This window comes from Pelophylax lessonae (assembly GCF_965119305.1).
Source record: "Pelophylax lessonae genome assembly, chromosome: 3".
Classification (NCBI taxonomy): domain Eukaryota; kingdom Metazoa; phylum Chordata; class Amphibia; order Anura; family Ranidae; genus Pelophylax; species Pelophylax lessonae.
Window position 1 is genome coordinate 406,296,142 of NC_138770.1, and position 22,995 is coordinate 406,319,136.

The 22,995-nt window shown below is 40.3% G+C and overlaps 1 protein-coding gene across 1 annotated transcript in view; it reads left to right on the forward strand.

Annotated features, from left to right (window-relative positions):
• Nucleotides 1–5,347, forward strand: part of RWDD1 (RWD domain containing 1) — a 58,057-nt gene extending 52,710 nt beyond the window's left edge. The window contains exon 7 of the mRNA XM_082252601.1: nucleotides 5,066–5,347. Coding sequence (XP_082108727.1) covers nucleotides 5,066–5,175 — 110 coding nt within the window. The 3' untranslated portion in view covers nucleotides 5,176–5,347. The remainder of the gene's footprint in view (nucleotides 1–5,065) is intronic.
• Nucleotides 5,348–22,995: the final 17,648 nt, after the last annotated feature.

Consider the following 22,995-nt stretch of genomic DNA (forward strand, 5'->3'; position numbering starts at 1 on the left):
TCTGGGAATGTAGTCACAGGAAGGAGATACATTTTCCACCTGATTGAGAAGTCCATTAATTAATTTAGGGTGTTGGCTACAGAGCTAGCCAGCAGGAAGTTGAAAGGCCTTCACCTGTTCAGAATGAGGGAGTTAAGGCTCTATAATTTGTTCAGAGAAATTCCTGTTGTTGGCTGCCTCCAGAAGCTGTGTCCTGAAGCCATGTGGGCTGGGAGCAGGAGGACAGTCAGCGTGTGCCTCCCGACAGGATGTGTGGGCCTGGGAGAAGACCCCCCGGAGTGATGTGTGCCCGGGACGGTAACCAAGGGTGAATACGTCTCAAAGGTGAGAAGACGAAGTGTTTCTGTGTGAAAGAAACAAAAGGACTGTGTTGCCCTGTGAAGCTATTATAAAAGGACTATTGAGTGTCCACTGTAGGACAAGGAAGTCTGCCCGACGGTAGGTTGGAGACAGACACTTAGGCAGGTTCCAGTTGTGAGAAGGTAGCCGCCCACAGAGGCAAGGATTTATTTTCTGTTTTATTTTATTTTGGATGTTTTGCTGCATACAGCCTGGTGAAGAAAACACCATTTAATAAACCACACTGTTTGTTTGCAAGCACTTGTCGGCTACCTCTCTGGGAAAAAACACCCCCCAAGGGGTCATCCACACCCGCCACCGAGCTAATCCCTCACAATGTGTATATATATATATATATATATATATATATATATATATATATATAATATTATATACACACGCACACAGCTGCAAGAAAAAGTATGTGAACCCTTTGGAATGAAATGGATTTCTGCACAAATTGCTCATAAAATGTGATCTGATCATCATCTAAGTCACAACAATAGACAATCGCAGTCTGCCTAAACTAATACCACACAAAGAATGAAAGGTTGCCATGTTTTTTTTGAACACACCATGTAAACATTCACAGTGCAGGTGGGAAAAGTATGTGAACCCCTAGACCAGTGTTTCTCAACTCCGGTCCTCGGGGCACACTAACACGCCAGATTTAAAGTATTTCCTTTGGGAGATGCAGACTAAAATACTGCAATCACTGAGCAGCAAATGATATCACCTGGGATGTATTTCAGTTTTCTTGCAAACCTGGCCTGTTAGTGTGCCCTGAGGACCGGAGTTGAGAAACACTGCCCTAGACTAATGACATCTCCAAGAGCTAATTGGCGTGAGATGTCAGCCAACTGGAGTCCAATCAATGAGATGAGATTGGAGGTGTTGGTTACAGCTGCCCTGCCCTATAAAAAACACACCAGTTCTGGGTTTGCTTTTCACAAGAAGCATTGCCTGATGTGAATGATGCCTCGCACAAAAGAGCTCTCAGAAGACCTACGATTAAGAAATGTTGACTTGCATAAAGCTGGAAAGGGTTATAAAAGTATCTCCAAAAGCCTTTCTGTTCATCAGTCCACGGTAAGACACATTGTCTATAAATGGAGAAAGTTCAGCACTGCTGCTACTCTCCCTAGGAGTGGCCGTCCTGTAAAGAGGACTGCAAGAGCACAGCGCAGACTGCTCAATGAGGTGAAGAAGAATCCTAGAGTGTCAGCTAAAGACTTACAAAAGTCACTGGCAAATGCTAACCTCCCTGTTGGCGAATCTACAATACCTAAAACACTAAACACGAATGGATTTCATGCGAGGATACCACAGAGGAAGCCACTGCTGTCCAAACAAAACATTGCTGCACGTTTACAGTTTGCACAAGAGCACCTGAATGTTCCATAGCAATACTGGCAGAATATTCTGTAGACAGATGAAACCAAAGTTGAGTTGTTTGGATGAAACACACAACTCTATGTTTAGTGAAAAAGAGGCACAGCACACCAACATCAAAACCTCATCACAACTGTGAAGTATGTTGGTGGGGGCATCATGGTTTGGGGCTGTTTTGCTGCGTCAGGGCCTGGACGGATTGCCACCATCAAAGGAAAAAATTAATTCCCAAGTTTATCAAGACATTTTGCAGGAGAACTTAAGGCCATCTGTCTACCAGCTGAAGCTCAACAGAAGATGGGTGTTGCAACAGGACAATGACCCAAAGCATAGAAGTGAATCAACAACAGAATGGCCTAAACAGAAGAAAATACGCCTTCTGAAGTGGCCCAGTCAGAGTCCTGACCTCAACCCGATTTGAGATGCTGTGACATAACCTCAAGAAAGCGATTAACACCAGACATCCCAGGAATATTGCTGAACTGAAACAGTACACTGACCATGACTGTATGGTTAGTAGTAATACACAGGACTTGCCACTATGGCTAACAGAGGGGGAAATCAGGGAAAGACTGGATAAACTTAACACAAACAAATCACCAGGCCCGGATGGCGTACATCCGAGAGTGCTCAAGGAACTCAGTATGGTTATATCTAGACCACTGTTCCTAATCTTTGCTGACAGTATTAGGACAGGAGATGTACCAGGGGATTGGAGGAAGGCTAACCTGATTCCGATATTCAAAAAGGGCCAGAGACATATCCCGGGAAATTATAGGCCTGTCAGTTTGACATCAATAGTATGTAAACTTCTGGAGGGGATGATAAGGGACTATATCGTAGAGTATGCTAAAGACAACAACATCATCAGTAGTAACCAACACGGGTTTACAAATGGGCGTTCTTGTCAAACCAATCTCTTAGCATTCTACGAGGAAGTGAGCTGTGAGCTAGATAGGGGCAGACCAGTGGATGTGGTGTACTTGGATTTTGCTAAGGCGTTTGATACAGTTTCCCACAAGCGCTTAATTTATAAAATAAGGTCTGCAGGTATCGACAGCAGGGTTTGCTCTTGGATACGGAACTGGCTAAAAGGCCGTGTCCAAAGGGTGGTAATAAACAGCGCATACTCAGACTGGGCTGAGGTAGTAAGCGGGGTGCCCCAGGGCTCAGTCCTGGGACCAACCTTGTTCAATTTATTCATAAACAGCATTGAGGACGGGATCAGTAGTTCGTTATCAATTTTTGCAGATGACACAAAATTGGCCAGGGCAATAACTGCACAGCATGAAGCAGATATCCTACAGAATGACCTGGACAAAATTACGGAGTGGGCAACGACATGGCAAATGAGGTTTAATGTGGAGAAGTGTAAGGTTTTGCACTTGGGGACCAAAAACATAAAAACACAATACATGTTAGGAGGGGAACCCTTGGGGGGCTCAAAAATGGAGAAAGATCTGGGAGTCTTGGTTGATGATAGATTAGGCAACAGCATGCAATGCCAAGCGGCAGCTTCCAAAGCCAACAGAATATTAGCATGCATAAAGAAAGGGATGTATTCCAGAGATAAGACTATAATCCTTCCACTTTATAAAACTCTGGTCCGACCGCATCTGGAGTATTCTGTCCAGTTCTGGTCGCCAGTCCTCAGGAGGGATGTGTTGGAGCTGGAGAGAGTCCAGAGAAGGGCAACTAAACTAATTAGGGGATTGGAGGACCTTACCTATGAAGAGCGGCTGCAATCGCTCGATTTATTTTCCCTGGAGAAGAGACGTCTGAGAGGGGACATGATAGCAATTTATAAATATCTTAATGGGGATCTCAGCTTAGAAAAAAAGCTGTTCATTCGAAGGAATTGCATGAGGACTCGAGGACATACAATGCGATTAGAGGAGAAGCGTTTTAACCTCAGGCAACGTGGGGGGTTCTTTACTGTTAGGGCTACAAGATTGTGGAATTGTCTACCACAAGAGGTGGTTTCTGCGGGTAGTATGGTGACTTTCAAAAGACTCTTAGACTTACATCTCAAGGATCAGGAGATAAAGGGCTATGTTAGATGATTACAGTCACACACACCTACACAGGTTGAACTGGATGGACTATTGTCTTTATTCAACCTCACCTACTATGTAACTATGTATGTAAGTTCTGTAAAGAGGAATGGTCAAGAATTACTCCTGACCGTTGTGCACGTCTGATCTGCAACTACAGGAAACGTTTGGTTGAAGTTATTGCTGCCAAAGGAGGTTCAACCAGTTATTAAATCCAAGGGTTCACATACTTTTTCCACCTGCACTGTGAATGTTTACATGGTGTGTTCAATAAAAACATGGCAACATTTCATTCTTTGTGTGTTATTAGTTTAACCAGACTGTGATTGTCTATTATTGTGACTTAGATGATGATGATCAGATCACATTTTTTGAGCAATTTGTGCAGAAATCCATATCCTTCCAAAGGGTTCACATACTTTTTATTGCAGCTGTGTGTGTGTGTGTGTGTGTGTGTGTGTATATGTATGTATGTATGTGTATGTATGTATGTATATATATATATATATATATATATATATATATATATATATTAGTGTGTGTAATAAATCTAAATCTATATTCTCACAAAAGTAAGTACATCCCTCACATTTTTTTAAATATTTTATTATATGTTTACATGTGACTACACTGAAGAAATGACTGTGAGTACACCTTTTCACTTAGGGGTGTGCTCACTTTTGTTGCCAGCTGTTTAGACATTAATGACACTGTTGAGTTATTTTGAGGGGACAGCAAATTTACACTGTTATACAAGCTGTACACTCACTACTTTACATTGTAGCAAAGTGTCATTTCTTCAGTGTTGTCGCATGAAAAGATATAAAATATTTACAAAAATGTGAGAGGTGTACTAACTTTTGTGAGATACTGTGTGTGTATATAATAATCTACCATATGGCTGAAACTGTTGCTATTTTGTATATGCAGTTTTTTTTTATCAGCATAGAGTACCTTGCTAGAAAACTATATGATATTAAATTGTATAGTTTTTGTTGTGATTTTTTTTTTTTTTTTCTTTATCAGTCTAAATACAATATTCTACTGAATAATACAACCACTAGATGTCCTCAGTCAGCCCTACAATTAAGTCAAGTGCATTTTGTTTCTTCATAAAAGAAAGCTTAGGGACTACTTCCGTATTTATATGGAATTTATAGGGGATTGTGAGTTCTGGCATGTTCTGTTAGCTAAAGTGAAAATTTGAACCACCATTGTCATTTATAAAAAAAAAAAAAAAGTTAGAAGTGGTAAATGACAAATCGTCTTCTTCTTTACAGCAGGCAACAGTGTCGAGGTGGATGAATCCCTGTTCCAAGATTTGGATGATTTAGAATTGGATGATGAAGATGATCCAGATTATAACCCACTTGATGTAGAGAGCGATTAAATAAATATGTTGGATTTGGCACTCCTTGGAGAAATAAGAAAGTCACAGTATCTGTGACTATAACAAACATACATCCATGGCTGTTATTTTTTTAAGTCCTATTTTAATTATTAGGAGAATATTCTTCTGATAACTTTCACAGCTGATGCTAATTAAACTGACTTAAAAATCAGTTAACTGGGATTGGGATGTTTTTTTATTGCTAGAATAATAACTTGAGGGAAACCCAGGGGGTTGTAGCTTGTGGCCTTCTATGTTGAATTGAATTTGGCAATCTACCTGGGTAAGAAAGCTCTGATGTAAGTAACCTTTTACTTGACTAGTGAGCTACATACTATTTCTGGTGCAGTGAAGTGGAATCTATTCATTCGGTTATTACAATGGAAATAGTATGTGGTCTGCTTTCTCACACAGGACTTTTGTTTCATGATAGCACCCTTTACCTGCCTGAGACCAACTAAACTGTCATCTTGGGAATTAAATTGAGGATACGAATAAAAACTTACAAGAATATGCAGTTTGCGTTTGAAATATGCATTTTTCATACTTCAGCGCAATAATGCATGCCTATTGAATGATAGGGATTCTAAAAACTGATCCCAACTGACAAGGAGGCACTATGCAGTGCCTTATACTACTTTTACATCTGTGTAATGTCATTTCTGTGTGCCCAGGGATCCCTGGCACTCACCCTCCAATGTCTGCCCAAGCTATGCACTATGTTTTTGCAAAATATTCCATCAATCTTAATGATACCAACAAGTGTGTGCCTGGGGTTTGGGGTCCTACTAGTCAGAGTTGACTTCAGTAGCTGTTACTATACCATGTTTCCATTAAAGTGATCTAATGATGCAAAATGTAAAAAAAAAATTGATTAATACTACAAGCCAAATAAAAGCTTGGTAGCTCTATATGGTTTACTTGGCTCACGCATTTTCTAAGAAATGTCAGATATAAAGTTACGACTTTTATTTATTTTTTTACATAAATGCCACGGTATTAAAGCACATCATTACTGCATCTGAGCACCACAAACTAAAAACACTATTAATGTTTAATATTCAAAGCAAACTCCCCCATCTATCCATTTCTCCATGCTTTAATTTGGTATGAAATCTCTTTGAAAAACACCCCCTACCATTTCTGGCCATGGCCATTTTGAGTAAGGACAAATGATTCATGCTGCATTTACATCCTGCCCTTAGCTCCAGTATGCATGCAGGAGAGTGTGCTTAGCTGAGAAAACCCCCCTCTTCCCCTCCCCTCTTGAAGACTCCTGGGGTGTATGACATCATTTACCTAGGCAGGAAACCAGGAAGTAACTGTAGAAATGTAAAAAAAAAAAAAAAAGTTGAAAACAAGTAAATATAATATACTTTCCTATCTATTTACTAATGTTAGCAGCATGAGAAATAAAAATAACCAATGTTGGAGAGTGAAGTTCCACGTTTTAACTATGATGCTGAAAAACAAGTCTATCCACACTAAGTGTGCATAGGTCTGTTGGCAGATATAAAAATTCATAAATAATTAGGTATGTCTGCCGTGTATAAAGGTAAAATCAGGGTTGAAGGATAGGTATTCTTTTTAACACATTTCATATTTTAAGCTTAAAGTTGGGCTTAACAAATATTACGGTGTATAGTTGAATCTTAGTGGCTGACTTACTAAAAAAGTTTGAGCATCTTCACTGGAAAAAATGGTGTGAGTATTCACAACGATCATGTGAAAAGCAAATTCCTGATCATTGTGAATACCAAATCACGGCCTGATGTTTTGACATGATTGAATAAAATAATGTAACCACTTGCCATACAAGGCAATTTTTACATTTCTCACATACATGTTAAAATCAGCCTTTTTTTTTTTTTTTTTGTTTGCTAGAAAAATACTTGGAAACCCCAAACATTATATAAATAGTAAAAATATGTAGCGCTAAATCATAATATAAAAGGATCTAAAACAATCCATATAAAGAAGTCCATATAAAAGGATGTCCAGATATCCCGGTGAAGAAATCTACAGCACCCCACACTGTATGACAAGTGAAGGAGATCCGCCACCAAAGAGAGTGCCAAAATACGCTTACCAGATGAAATTGATAAACAGGCATTCAGATTATAACATGGCAAGCTGCATAACTCTGTCCTAGGATCCTCATCACAATCCACTTCCCAGGGGGATTCTCATAGATACATTGCCAGTAACTCATCAAGTCGGGAACCGCTCATATAGGAAAAACGATAACCCTCATAGTGTAGTATGTAACCATTAAGCTTTAATTGATATGCATAAGAATACAACTCAAATAACATACAAAAAAAAATCCTGGCGCTGTGGGACAGATATTCAGGGCTCAAGGATGTAATGGAGTTCGGGAATTGTATCCAAAAAACACACCATCAGCCAAAAGTCATGTCAGGGTTGCAGGGTTAAAATAAAAGTAAAAATAAAATTGGGAATAAAATTGAAGATGAAAATAAAAATAAATATAAAGATGGAAAACTGCAAAATTATAAAAAGGGAAACAAGGGTTAGTGAGGTTGCTTTAGACCACAGAGTATATATCAAGTTCTTCATTCAACCCATGGGGGGACAAGGTGTTCAACTTGTATATCCAGAACGTCTCTCTTGCAAAGCAAGGGCACTCTGACCACCAATGAACGTCTCTCCTTGCTTTGCAAGAGAGAGACGTTCTGGATATACAAGTTGAACACCTTGTCCCCCCATGGGTTGAATGAAGAACTTAATATATACTCAGTGGTCTAAAGCAACCTCACTCACCCTTGTTTCCCTTTTTATAATTTTGCAGTTTTCCATCTTTGTTTATTTTTATTTTCATCTTCAATTTTATTCCCAATTTTATTTTTATTTTTACTTTTATTTTATTTTCATTTCCATTTTCTTAATTTAATTTATATTTGTTTCCTGTACACTTACACGGCAGTTTTTATATTTTTATGTCATCATTGTGCATTGTTGTATTTGTAGTTGCATTTGTTTTGTTTATATTTGTATATCACCAGTGGTTTGTTTCTGGGGGTGGAGCCAGGGAGTTGGTGGCGACGCCTCTTCCTTTTATGCCCATTTAAATTTCCCTCCTTTTTGTGCCACGGGAGATCTGAGGAAGGGCTGTGCCCGAAACATGTCATCCTCCCTGTTTTGTGGCCACCTATGTCCCCTTAAACTGGTTGACAGCACACTCGGCGGTGTGCTGTGCCCGACACAGTGAGGCTTCCTTCGTTTCAGCGCTCCAGGTCACGAGGCAAGCAGGGTCCGTTGAGCACGTCTCCGTGACTCAGCTGCGGGCGACCAGTGACGTCATCTCCTAGCGCCATCTCAGCTGTTCGAGGTCGGGAGCGGACGCCGCAGTGTAAGCTGAACGATCCTCGCGGCTGGAGTGTATTGCGGTGGCTGGGGTTTCCTCCCCCCCCCCCCTTCTCTGCTTCTCCCGCTCCACATCCAGCCCCTGAGTGTTTCTACCATCAAGTTTCTACACTCCACAGGCATCTCTACCTCACTCCTGGGTCCTCTTTCAAAGTACAGCCTCTCTGTCGGACATCTGCTGGCTTCCTAATAGATTTATCAGCATTTTTAGCCTTTCAATAAACTTGTCATTTTTATTCAAGATAACTGACTTGAGCTCATTGTCACTGTTCTTGGGAGAGCCAACACACCCATTTATTTGTTGCACCATAAGAATACAACTCACATGGTTTAAGGGAAATCTGAGCATGAAAAACTCTGAACGGCGTGGTTCCGACAAGATGGCCGGGTCTGTCCTCTACTACGCATGCGCGTCCAGTCGGGAGCTTAATGGTTACATACTACACTATGAGGGTTATCGTTCTTCCTATATGAGTGGTTCCCGACTTGATGAGTTACTGGCAATGTATCTATGAGAATCCCCCTGGGAAGTGGATTGTGATGAGGATCCTAGGACAGAGTTATGCAGCTTGCCATGTTATAATCTGAATGCCTGTTTATCAATTACATCTGGTAAGCGTATTTTGGCACTCTCTTTGGTGGCGGATCTCCTTCACTTGTCATACAGTGTGGGGTGCTGTAGATTTCTTCACCGGGATATCTGGACATCCTTTTATATGGACTTTTTTATATGGATTGTTTTAGATCCTTTTTATATTAAGATTTAGGGCTACATATTTTTACTATTTCTATCTTGTCCACATATTTTCAGTATATGTTTAGTGTAGCTGCTGTTTGATGTATCTAGACTTATAATTTATACATATACTTAGCGCAGCTACCCATATATTTATCCACCCAAACATTATATATTTTCCTGAAAGCAAAGGCTTTGGGGAATAAAATGGGGGCCGTAGCAATTTTTTATGTCACATATTTGTGCAGCCGTTTTATCAAACGCAATATTTCAGGAAAAATTACATTTAAATTTATTTTAGCACACAAACCCCATATAATAACCAACTTTTTGTTAAACTATAAAAGATGATGATGTGCAGAGTACATAGATGGTAGTGATGCGCCGAACACCCCCCTGTTTGGTTCGCACCAGAACATCTCGAACAGGGAAAAAGTTCTAGCGAACATACAAACGCTATTAAAGTCTCTGGGACGCGAACATTCAAAAAAAAAAAAATCAAAAGGCCTCATTTTAAAGGCTTCTACAAGTTAATGCCATAAAAGTGTATGGGGACCCAGGTACTGCACTGGGTGACATGTATCAATACAAACATTTTTTTTTTTTTAAAACAAACGTTTTTACAGGAGCAATCATTTTAACCGCTATATCTGCGGCAGGCTGGCCTGGCTGCGTGAACCGTGTAGCTGTACGGCGGTTCGTGGAGCTCCTGGGGCCTCGCCCCCACTAGGCAGCGGGGATGCCGATCCACGGAACTGGCGGCTGCGATTGCTTTCCGCTGAGAGAGAACGACGGTCTGCTGTTGTAAACACAGCAGACCGTTGTTCTCTCTGAAATGATCACAGAGCGCCTTGGATCCTCCTGTTTAGGATCACAGGGCTTTGTGTTCATTTCACAAGTCCCTCCCCCATACAGTTAGAAAGCACTCCCCTAGGCTCACACTTAACCCTTTGATCACCCCTGGCTTAGCCCCTTACCTGCCAGTGTCATTATTACAGTAACAGTGCATATTTTTAGCACTGATTACTGTAGCAATGTCACTGGTCCCCCCAAAAAATCTCAGGGGTCCGATCTGTTTGCCACAATGTCGCAGTCCTGCTAAAAATCACAGATCACCGCCATTACTAGTAAAATAAATAAATAAAAATGACATTAATCTTTCCTCTAGTTTTGTAGTCACAATAACTTTTGCGCAAACCAATCAAAATACATTTATTGGGGTTTTTTTTTAGCAAAAATATGTAGCAGAATATAAATTGGCCTAAAAGGATGAAAAAAAAAATAGATTTTAAACTTATTTTTGTTATTTTGGGAATGTTCTATAGCAGAAAGTGATTTTTTTTTTTTTCATTTTATTATTTATAGCGCAAAAAAAAAAAAAAAATTGCACAGGTGATCAAATACCACCAAAAGAAAGCTCTATTTGTGGGGATAAAAAGGACATCAATTTTATTTAGGTACAGCATTGCACAACTGCGCAATTGTTAAAATAGGGGGGCAAATCCTTCCGGTCCAGAAGTGGTTAATGATGCTTAAAGCGAAACCATAGAATTGAAAAGTTCCTTTAAATATTGTACCAGGGGGGGTCCCCTTAAAGTGCTCGTAAAGTGGCACCTCTGTACGATGTATGGAGCCTGCTGCAGCAATACTGAAATTTCTAAAGGAAAAAATGTAATTTAAAGTTGCTTGCGGCTTTAATGTATTGTCCGCTCCCAGCAATACAAATAAAAAAAAAAAATAATGAAAAAAAACGGCGTATGGTTCCCCCCTTCCGTTTTTGACAAGTCCTTTATGGAAATGAAATGTCAGAAGGGGATGGTGCCACTGGGTAAAGTAACAAAGCGTTTTTAATTTTTTTTTTTTTTCTATTTTTCGGGTCCGGCAGGTGTCGTGATTGACGATGGATTTACATCATTTTTTTTTTCTTTTCAACCACTTCTGGACTGGAAGGTTTTACCCTCTTAAAGCGGTAGTATCCCGCTTTTTGACACTTTTACCTACAGGTAAGCCTATAATAAGGCTTACCTGTAGGTACAATTAATATCTCCTAAACCGGCACGGTTTAGGAGATATTTGCAGTGCATGCAGCCGCTCACGCGAGCAGCGCATGCGCTCTGAAGGTCCGGGGGGGACCTTCAGTTTTCCTTGCCGGAAAATCACTCCCGCGCGGCTCTGGCCAGTCATAGCGCCGGAGCCGCCGAACCCGGAAGAGACGCCGATGGATCATGGCAGCGCCCGCAGCGATGTCTGGGGGTCCGTGTCGGGGCTTCGTTCTAAGGTAAGTAATACATAATGAGCTAGTATGCGATGCATACTAGCTCATTATGCCTTTGTCTTGCAGGTTTTTTTTTTTTGTTTAAATTTTTGGGTTTACAACCGCTTTAATGACCAGGCCATTTCTTGCGATACGGCACTGCATTATTTTAACTGACAATTGTGCGGTCGTGCGAAACTGTACCCTAATAAAATGTATTTCCTTTTTTTTTTCCCCACAAATCAAGCTTTCTTTTGGGTGTATTTGATCACCTCTGTGACTTTTTTATTTTTTGCGCTATAAACAAGCGACAATTCTGAAAGAAATGCAACATTTTTTACTTTTTGCTATAAATTATTCCCAATGAAAAAACATTTAAAAATCAAAAATTGTCATCATTTTAGGCCAATATGTATTCTGCTACATATTTTTGGTAAAAAAAATCCCAATAAGTGTATATTGATTGGTTTGCGCAAAAGTTATCGCATCTACAAACTGGGGTAGTAAAGATTTTTTATGTCTTCTTTTTTTTTTTTTTTTTTTTTTTTTTTTTTTTGTACTAGTAATGGTGGCGAGCAGCGATTTTTAGTGGGACTGGGACATTGCAGCAGACAGATTGGACACCTCACTGACATTTTTGCAGTTTTGGGGGGACCAGTGACATAACCACAGTAATCAGTGCTAAAAATGTGCATTTTTACTGTACTAATGACACTGGTAGGGAAGGGGTTAACACCAGGGGCGATCAAAGGGTTAAATGTGTCCCTAGGGGCTGCTTTCTAACTGTGTGGGGAATTGGCTTGCTGAATGAACACAGAGACCTGTGTTCCTAAAGAGGAACACAGGATCCCTGATTGGCTCCCCCTGTAGCCAATCTGCACGCGTGTGCGCCCCCACTAGCAGTCCCGCAAAACGATGTACAGTTATGTCATTTTGCGGGACCGAGCCAACCTGCCGAAGTATATGTACTGCTGGCGGTTGGCAAGTGGTTAATAAAGGACTTGTCAAAAACTGTGTTCTGTGGTTTTTACTTTTTTACACTTTTTTGGTGAATGGGTAGGGGTTCTATGTACCCGATACCCATTCACATGGGGGGCAGCCGGATCTGGAGGCCACCTTGTAAGAGGGGGCTTTCAGATTCCGTTAAGCCTCCCACCTGCAGACCCCAACAACCACAGCCCAGGGTTGTCGGGAAGAGGCCCTTGTCCCCACCAACATGGGGACAAGGTGTTTTTTGGGGTGGTGGGGCCGCCCACCCCTGACATCACTTCTCCAGTTTGGCAGGTGGACCAGAGGTGACATCAGAGCTGTTAAGATCCACCCCTATTTGCTTAATACGCTTCCTCATGGATGGGCACTGATGGGGCTTCACTGTTCATCAGTGTCCTGATTATCAGTGCAAACAATGTACTCACTCTGCCCTGTCAGGCTTGCTAATTATCAACTCTCCTTTCCTCACACAGAGACAGCATGTGTGGAAAGGAATACTGATAACTGGCAAGTCTATTTACATGTGACCAGCTGTGATTGGACACAGCTGATCACATAGCAAAAGGTCACTGTGATTGGCCCCCTTTCCTGACCTGCCAGGCTGCATGCGCGAATAAGGGTCTGCTATGGATTTTGGTGGGGGGCCGCACGCCGTTTTTTTTTTTTTAATTCTGTCATAGGGTTCCCCTTAACCACTTAAATACAGAGCACTTTCACCAGCTTCCTGCCCAGACCAATTTTCAGTTTTCAGTGCTCATTGGCGTCTATGTGAAATATTGGTCTGCTGGGCATGGCACTTCTCCCTGTCTTTAACATTGGCGTCTATGGGAAATATTGGTCAGCTTGGCATGGCACTACTCTCGTACTATAAATGACAGGGACACCAAACTTGGGGAGCACCGAGAGTGGACCCAGGACTACAACATATCCATACATTTTAAAAGTGAGGTATGCCTGTACACTACACTGACTGCACTAAACGGACTGAACTCACTATCCACTAACTACCTGTCTAATCTCTATTGTTACACATACACGGCTGTCATGTAAGCAGCAGCCTTATATAGTGTGGGGTGTGGACTTAGCCCATGACAATGATTGGCTAAAGGCACCCTGCCTTTGGCCAATCTTGGCTCTGACGGGACATTGTGCTGTGATTGGCCAAAGCATACAGGCCAGGTGCATGCTTTGGCCAATCATCAGCAATCAATGCACTGCAACAGCGCAGTGCATTACGGGGCGCTCACTTCCCACCAAGCACCCCCTTTGTTTGTGTATTCAGCAAACACACGAACAGCTGATGTTCGAGTCGAACTAACGTTCGGCTCGAACACACAGCCCATCCCTAATCAATAGCAAACATGTCAAGATTAAAAATTGCATGCGCCTGTGAAATGACAAACTACGGTACATAAAGTTATCCGTAGTTAAACGCTTTAAAAACCTTTACAGGTTATCTGTTTAGAGTTACATGTAGGCTCTGATGCTAGAATTTTTGAGATCGGTCTTATGTTTGCGATGATACCGCATGTCTGTTGCAATCAATGTTTACATATGCATACAGGAACTATCTGCACATTTGTATTCATTTTTTTTTTTTACACTTTAAAAACATTATTGCTGTCAAAAGGGCTGAACACCACCCCTAGTTATAGCTTGGGCAGTGACAGGTACTCCTTATCGAGAGATCTGGGGTCTATCAGACCCCATCTGCCCTCTAAGGCAGCCAGTTAGAGATTTTTTTTTTTGTTGTATAACAACTTGCTTCTGAGGGTGTACAGTGCTTTGCGAAAGTATTCGGCTCCCTTGAACTTTTTGACCTTTTGCCACATTTCAGGCTTCAAACATAAAGATATAAAACTGTAATTTTTTGTGAAGAATCAACAACAAGTGGGACACAATCATGAAGTGGAACGAAATTTATTGGATATTTCAAACTTTTTTTAACAAATAAAAAAACTGAAAAATTGGGTTTTGCAAGATTATTCAGCCCCTTTAAGTTAATACTTTGTAGCGCCACATTTTGCTGCGATTACAGCTGTAAGTCGCTTGGGGTATGTCTCTATCAGTTTTGCACATCGAGAGACTGAAATTTTTGCCCATTCCTCCTTGCAAAACAGCTCGAGCTCAGTGAGGTTGGATGGAGAGCGTTTGTGAACAGCAGTTTTCAGTTCTTTCCACAGATTCTCGATTGGATTCAGGTCTGGACTTTGACTTGGCCATTCTAACACCTGGATATGTTTATTTGTGAACCATTCCATTGTAGATTTTGCTTTGTTTTGGATCATTGTCTTCTTGGAAGACCAATCTCCGTCCCAGTCTCAGGTCTTTTGCAGACTCCATCAGGTTTCCTTCCAGAATGGTCCTGTATTTGGCTCCATCCATCTTCCCATCAATTTTAACCATCTTCCCTGTCCCTGCTGCCACCACCATGTTTGACAGTGGGGATGGTGTGTTCAGGGTGATGAGCTGTGTTGCTTTTAGGCCAAACATAGCGTTTTGCATTGTTGCCAAAAAGTCAGATTTTGGTTTCATCTGACCAGAGCACCTTCTTCCACATGTTTGGTGTGTCTCCCAGGTGGCTTGTGGCAAACTTTAAACGACACTTTTTATGGATATCTTTAAGAAATGGCTTTCTTCTTGCCACTCTTCCATAAAGGCCAGATTTGTGCAGTATACGACTGATTGTTGTCCTATGGACAGAGTCTCCCACCTCAGCTGTAGATCTCTGCAGTTCATCCAGAGCGATCATGGGCCTCTTGGCTGCATCTCTGATTAGTCCTCTCCTGGTATGAGCTGAAAGTTTAGAGGGACGGCCAGGTCTTCGTAGATTTGCAGTGGTCTGATACTCCTTCCATTTCAATATTATCGCTTGCACAGTGCTCCTTGGGATGTTTAGAGCTTGGGAAAACTTTTTGTATCCAAATCCGGCTTTAAACTTCTCCACAACAGTATCTCGGACCTGCCTGGTGTGTTCCTTGTTCTTCATGATGCTCTCTGCGCTTTAAACGGACCTCTGAGACTATCACAGTGCAGGTGCATTTATATGGAGACTTAATTACACACAGGTGGATTCTATTTATCGTCATTAATCATTTAGGTCAACATTGGATCATTCAGAGATCCTCACTGAGCTTCTGGAGAGAGTTTGCTGCACTGAAAGTAAAGGGGCTGAATAATTTTGCACGCCCAATTTTTCAGTTTTTTATTTGTTAACAAAGTTTGAAATATCCAATAAATTTCATTCCACTTCATGATTGTATCCCACTTGTTGTTGATTCTTCACAAAAAATGTCAGTTTTATATCTTTGTTTGAAGCCTGAAATGTGGCAAAAGGTCGCAAAGTTCAAAGGGGCCGAATACTTTCGCAAGGCACTGTATATAGGCCTAAGGAATAGAAAGTGTTTTCAGTGAATATTTACACCATTTTTTTTTTTTTTTTTATAGAATCTCCACTTCTTTAGTAAATCAGCGTCTTAGTGTCCTTTGCGTGCTTCTTCTAGATCTGTGCAGTAATCGGGCAGGAAACAATATCTTCACTTTGCATCTGTACAGTTGTTTCTCAGACTGGGTGCTGCTGTTCTTTCTCCTTGTGGATGATGACTGTTCTTGTATCTCTCCCCTGTAGTTTTCTGCAGACAGCCTGTAGTGTAAAGCCCCGTACACCCGTACCGATTGTCGGCCGTAAATATTCGGCCGATTGTAGGCTTGTTAGAATGATGCTTCCGACAGCGCATTTTCGGCCGAACAGAATCTGTCGTGCAGACTTTAACATTTTTGTTGTCCGTCACCAGAACGGCCGATTGTTCGCCAGTCAGTACAGTTTTCGGCCGACAGACAGCAGATTAGCAAGACTGGGCATGCTCAGAAAAGAAAAAAGACAGGGAGAGTTAACCATCACATGACATCATTTCTGCAGTCGGCTGTTGTTGGCCGACAAAATTCGTGTGCAGTCTTTTGCAGTTTTCAACAGACACAACAGCCCTGGACAAAAGACGGCCGATCGTTCGGGCGACGATCAGTACGTGTGTACGGGGCTTTAGAACCTGCTAAGTCTGTCCCACAGCCCTGATCTTTGTACAAGCTATGTGCAGCACGATAATAATGTCGCAGCTACTTTCACAAGGTAACATCTGGGTTAACAAAGGCATTTGGCGCACACAAAACATTAGTATTTATTGTGACTATTGAGGAATACTGTATTTAAATTAGAATTTTTATGCAGCTGTACTATATTTAGGGATATACAGTAATGCTACTTCCTCTGCATTCTTTTACATTTTTTTAGAGTTACTTATAGGCATGGGCCAATGTACAGTATATATTCTATTTACATTTATCTTGTTTGCATCTGCCTTAAATTGGAGCTAAATGCAAATTCTAGAGAAGATTTCCCTTCACTTCCTGTCCCATAGCTGAAAAAGGAAGTAAGAGGACATCCCTCCAATGTGAGGGAATCCTCAGGTGTCACCAGAATTAGTGTCCCTATTGGAAGATTCCCCATCTACTACTGTTCTGGTGTCAAACCAAAAGTTGGGATTTTCTTCAATTTCGATGATGACAGTAAACAGGAGAAATAGAGAGGGTGCATTTCCCTAACAGAGGCACAGATCAGAATAGAGAGAAAAAAAAATGGGTGTTCTTATCCCTCTCCACTCTAAGAAGCAGTCAGCCCCTGCATACGTTAAGCTAAACCCTCCCCATCCCCCAGTTGTAATTCCAGGCAACAAACTGTGAATTACAGATCCCTGATACCCTCCTTTGTTGCCATTCCAGGTTTGGAGACATTTCCTTTCTATGTTGTAGCTAAGCTTATAAAATTGCTCTTTTTCCAGCAGTTTGTGGTCTGTAGTAATTGCATTAATGTATTGCAGCATAGAAATCAATATTCATAGCTCACAAGTGTGAAAATGCTGAATCAAACGTGTATTAGGAAAATGCCTTGCTTGTTCCGTTTATAGTATATGATACAGTAATCAGTAGTATGTGTGTTTTATTTATATTGTAATTTACAGGCTACATTTGCAAAGTTGCTTGGTGTTCCGGCATATATTAAGAAATTGTGTATTTAAAGTGGAACTACATTTTTTTTTTTCAGCCATGGAAGCTGCCATGTTAGCACCTGTTTGATATGCAGTTGACATGGTGCTGCACATGTGATCAGCTACGACACCAGACATTTGAAGACTTGACACTTTAGTTACTAGTAACTGTACCAGTTATCATTCAAGGCATGCCTTGTATGTAACTGTTTTGGGAAATCCATAAATTGATGGGGATTTTTCCGCTTTAAATTTAAGTTACAGTGCGTCCGGAAAGTATTCACAATGCTTCACTTTTACCACATTTTATTTTACAGCCTTATTCCAAAATGGATTAAATTCATTATTTTCCTCAAAGTTCTACAAACAAAAAAACACACCTGAAACACAGCAAAATCGCAGTAAAAACGCATATGCTACAGGAGCAGTGTAAAAGAGCCCTTTGTGAATCAACCCCTCTATGGCAGCCAGTTTGGGAAATAAACTGGTGATTCAAAATTTAGTTGAAATGTTTTGCAACATTTTCTTCATGGACAAAGTACTAATCTGCAATTATCTGTTTAAAAACGTGAAAAGTTTTTTTTTTTTTTCTTTTCCTTTTTTCCCTCTTTTGGCATAAAAGCAGTGTTATTTGGCACAGCAAATTAGAACCACACTTTATGGATTGAATATCCCTGTATGGTTTACTAGTTGGGCTCAAGCAATCATGTTCATGTGCTCTTACAAGCCCACAATGTATTGTATTGTAATGAATGATCCCTTATGTTCATTTTTTAATGTAAATCGGTACCATAGTGTAAACATCGTCCTTTTGGAGTAACCTTCCATCAACGCAGGCATATAGAAAACATGCACTGCATTCTCCTATTTTCTGTGTGTATATTTGTGTGTGTATATGTATGTGTATGTGTGTGTGTGTGTGTGTGTGTGTGTGTGTGTGTGTGTATATATATATATATATATATATATATATATATATAATATATATATATATATATAAGCACTGTGTACTGTCACAATTTTCCTCCTTACATAGGAGGCTAATTTATTTTAACACTTGCATGGTTAGTCTGTTTAAATAAAAAGACACCAATCCATCTAGTTCAACCAAAAAAAAAAATATCTCCACATACTGTACAGAATCTTTTTATCCACAGTTAATTCAGAAAAAGGGTAAAAAAAAAAAAAAAACACCCAGTAAAGCAATTTGCTCCGGGGGCGGGGGGGTTCCTTCCTGATTCCGAAGGAGGCAATTGGATATTCCCTGGATCAACCTCCACTCTGGTGCTAATCCATAATGAATATAAATATCCAAAGGGTTGGTGAAATTCTTGCGCTGTCACTCTATATAAATCCTTATCTCCTTTAATGCTGCAGGTACTGTTATTGGTAACCTACACAATACAGATATTTATAGCAGGGGGGGGGGGGGGGGGGGAGTACCGCGCTTTAAAGGTGCTTAGTGCATATTATTCATATAAATACATTTGCTTTCAGTGCTTTCAGATATTGATAATATAAATCCCTATGTGCTTAAAAAAATTTACTTCTATCTAATATATAAATTTCTCCAGTGTATAAATAATTAATAATAAATTAATATCTCTCCAATATATAAATATTTCTTATAAGTGATGTAAAAATTAGTGCTTCATACAATCCAAAAAAATTATTATAAAGGTTATTATAAATAAAGTGCCAGTGATAAAATTATGTGCTTTTAAACCATCAATAAATATATCATTCAAAGAGTGGTAAAGTGCCAAAGTGTCCTTAAATTAAGTTCAATAAATAAATAAATAAATAAAGCTGTGTGTGTTCAAACGACTCTTCCCCGGGATCCCTGGAAGAAGCTGTGTGGGCACGCAGCGTAACGCGTAGGACGCCAAACCGGAAGTGACGTAGCGGCAATACGAGTGTTATGCATTTGGAAAGACGGAGTATAATGTGAGTCTGTTATTTAAGTCTATTTTAATAAATTACCAAACAGTACTTCACTATTGTGGCCCATTTATTTTGGAGATACAACGGCTCCACACATACCCCTTGGAATATCGATCTATAAAGGAGAATTTTGGGTATTAATAGCCGGACCTACACGCCATAGAGAAGGAGGAAATACCATACATGAGCAAAATAACACAAGGCTTTTTGTAATGGCAATTGAGGTGAGCGCTTAGGACACCTAGTGGCCACTGCATGGAAGAGCACCTGCATGAGATTTTGGGAAAGAAGAGTCGTTTGAACACACACAGCTTTATTTATTTATTTATTTGTTTATTGAACTTAATTTAAGGACACTTTGGCACTTTACCACTCTTTGAATGATATATTTATTGATGGTTTAAAAGCACATAATTTTATCACTGGCACTTTATTTATAATAACCTTTATAATAATTTTTTTGGATTGTATGAAGCACTAATTTTTACATCACTTATAAGAAATATTTATATATTGGAGAGATATTAATTTATTATTAATTATTTATACACTGGAGAAATTTATATATTAGATAGAAGTAATTTTTTTTAAGCACATAGGGATTTATATTATCAATATCTGAAAGCACTGAAAGCAAATGTATTTATATGAATAATATGCACTAAGCACCTTTAAAGCGCGGTACTCCCCCCCCCCCCCCCGCTATAAATATAAATATCCAGTTGTATTTTGTGTATTGAGGAAAAGACCACATTTTGCTGGTTGGAAGCTGAAGAGTAGGAAATTTTGAGTGGAGAGCAAGGAACAATATTGCTGTGGTTGCATTAGTTTATTTCGGATCTTTACTTCCAGCTTTTTAGACAACTTTTCTGTCACTTAATAATGGCCTTTTTTCCCCCTTCCTTCTGCTAATTTAGGGGAGTATAGAGATAATTAGGATCAGGGGCCAAGGAGGTCTAGGGCTGTCTAAACAAGTTTGCAATTGCTGCCAATTATCTGCAACAAACTGCAACATGTTTTGCATACATTATTTCAACTATTGTAGGGTTGATCATTGATCACATGCATATAGTTTTTTGTGTAATCACTTCAGCACTGTGCACTTTATTGAATTTATATTTCATATTGTCTATGCATTTTACACTTGTATAATTAGTTATGCACTTGTCACTTTGGGACACCTATTCATACAGTTGCGCCGATTTTTATATCTTGGTTAATTTAGAGGAGTGGTTAATTGGTCACAGGTGCTACATGTACTATATAACTTTCTATAGTACTCCCTTAGGCTGGCCATATATTATACAATTTCCTTATTTATTTTCCTTTAGATTTACCTTCAACTATGTAGTGAAAGGGCCTGCCTGATTGCATAGGAGTTGATAGTATTTTGAAGGGTAACTCCACTTTTGTGGGTGAAAAAAAATAGCAAATAAAGAAAAAAACAATATAGCATATACAATTGGGACACAATTTGTATGATAATTGGATGTTATTAAAATTGACCTTTCCTTTTTCAATCTGCAGCTGTTGTGATTTTCTGAAAATGCAATGCAATATGACTACCTGGAGGTGTTCTGTACACAGAATGTGCAGTTACCACACCCCAGATACATAATTTCCTGCTTGTGTGATTGGCTCACCAATTTTCGCAGAAGTCTGCCTAAGATGCAAGTCAGATTTCTGGCATCCACTGCAACAAAAATGCAATTTATGGTGAGATAATCCCAATAGGAACACGTGTGTTCTGCAGCTTCCACAGCTGACAGATAATTATGAAACCACTCCCATTTGACCCACTCGGCACAGAGGAAAAAACTATTTCTTCAGAATACCAAAAGGTAGGAATCTGCTACAAAGTTTGTTACAATCCTTGTCATGTACAGAAATCACCCAGAGAGGAATGTTTTTTTTCTCAAAAAAGTGGAGTTACACTTTAAGTTTGACCTCATATTGTATGGTTTTGGTATATCTAAAGGAAAACTATGAAAGAGAATTGTATAATGTATTGCCAGCCTTAGAGCTTGCTCACCATTTTCGTTTGGAACTTGGACAAAGTGGAAATTTGACTAAGTGGTGAGTAAAAAACCGGAGTCTTCAAGCCTGTAAGTAACACGTGAAATTTTCTAACAGGGATAATGTGTGCTGGCAAGATTGAAGGTTTTGTGCAGTGCACTGTATGTATACAATGGAGCAACAGCTTCAGGATGGATACCGCTGCTACAGATGTGAGCGAGTTGCCCTCATGGAAGCTCACATTTGAGATCTAAAGGATCAAGTTGCAACACTGGGCAGAACTGACCAATTGGAAGGGGTCCTCTGCTCACTGAGCAGGCAGTTAGTAGAGTTTTTGTGGAGGGTAGAGGGGTATGTCAGGATTATCCGGTAGGAAGATGGGTTACTGTAGTTAGAGGAGGGGCTCACAAGAAGGAATGCCAGCCCTGGGTTTGAGCACCCTAACAGATTTGCCAAGTTGGGTGAAGTGGGGGAGGCAAGCTCAGAGGTGACAGCCCTAGAGGTCACTGCTACCCCTAACAGCTGGGAGAGCAGCCCATCTAGTAGGGGTGATGCGGGTAGTGTGGGTAGGCCTAGACAGTTAGTGGTAATAGCGGATTCTATAATCAGAAGGACTGCTAAAATGATTTGTCGCCAGGATTGACTCAATCGAATGGTTTGTTGTCTCCCTGGGGCCAGGGTGGACTGGGTAATAAATTACTAGGAAGGGCTGGGCATTACCCAGCTGTCTTAGTCCAGGTTGGAAACAATGACAGAATATATGGAAGGTGGAGGCTCCTTAAAAAACAATTTAAAGAACTAGGCTGCAAGTTGAAGTGAAGGACCTCCAAGGTGATATTCTCTGAAATATTGCCTATGCCATGCCCAACCCAGGAAAGACAGAGGGGGATTAGAGGACTGAATGCATGCATGGCTAAAGACCTGGTGTAAGAAGGAGGGATTTGGGTTTCTAGAGCTGGCTGGGCTGACTTTTCGTTGGGGTACACCTAAATGGAAGGGGGTCTACTGTGCTGGGGGAGAGGTTTAGAGGAGATCTAAACTAGAATTGAGGGGGGGTGAAGTAGATTATAATGGGTCAGACAGGGTTCAGTTTCTATTGGTGGGTGGAATGGAAAAAGATGGGGGGAGGACTTTGGCAGGTGATATGAAGGTTCCTATGTTACAAACTGCCATTGGAAATTGTACTACTTGTACTAAAATAAAAAATATGCAAAAAAGGGGGGCTAAATATGACAATCACTTAATGTTTGTTCACCAATGCCAGGAGTCTGCCAAGCAAAATAGGTGAGTTGCAAGCTCTGGCGCATGAAGAAAACTATGACTTAATTCGAATTACTGAATCTTGGCTTCATTCTTTACATGACTGAGCTATTGATATTCCTGGCTATGCTGTCTTTTGAAATGATAAAACAGAGGGGAGGTGGTGTCTGTTTCTATGTGAGAAGTGATCT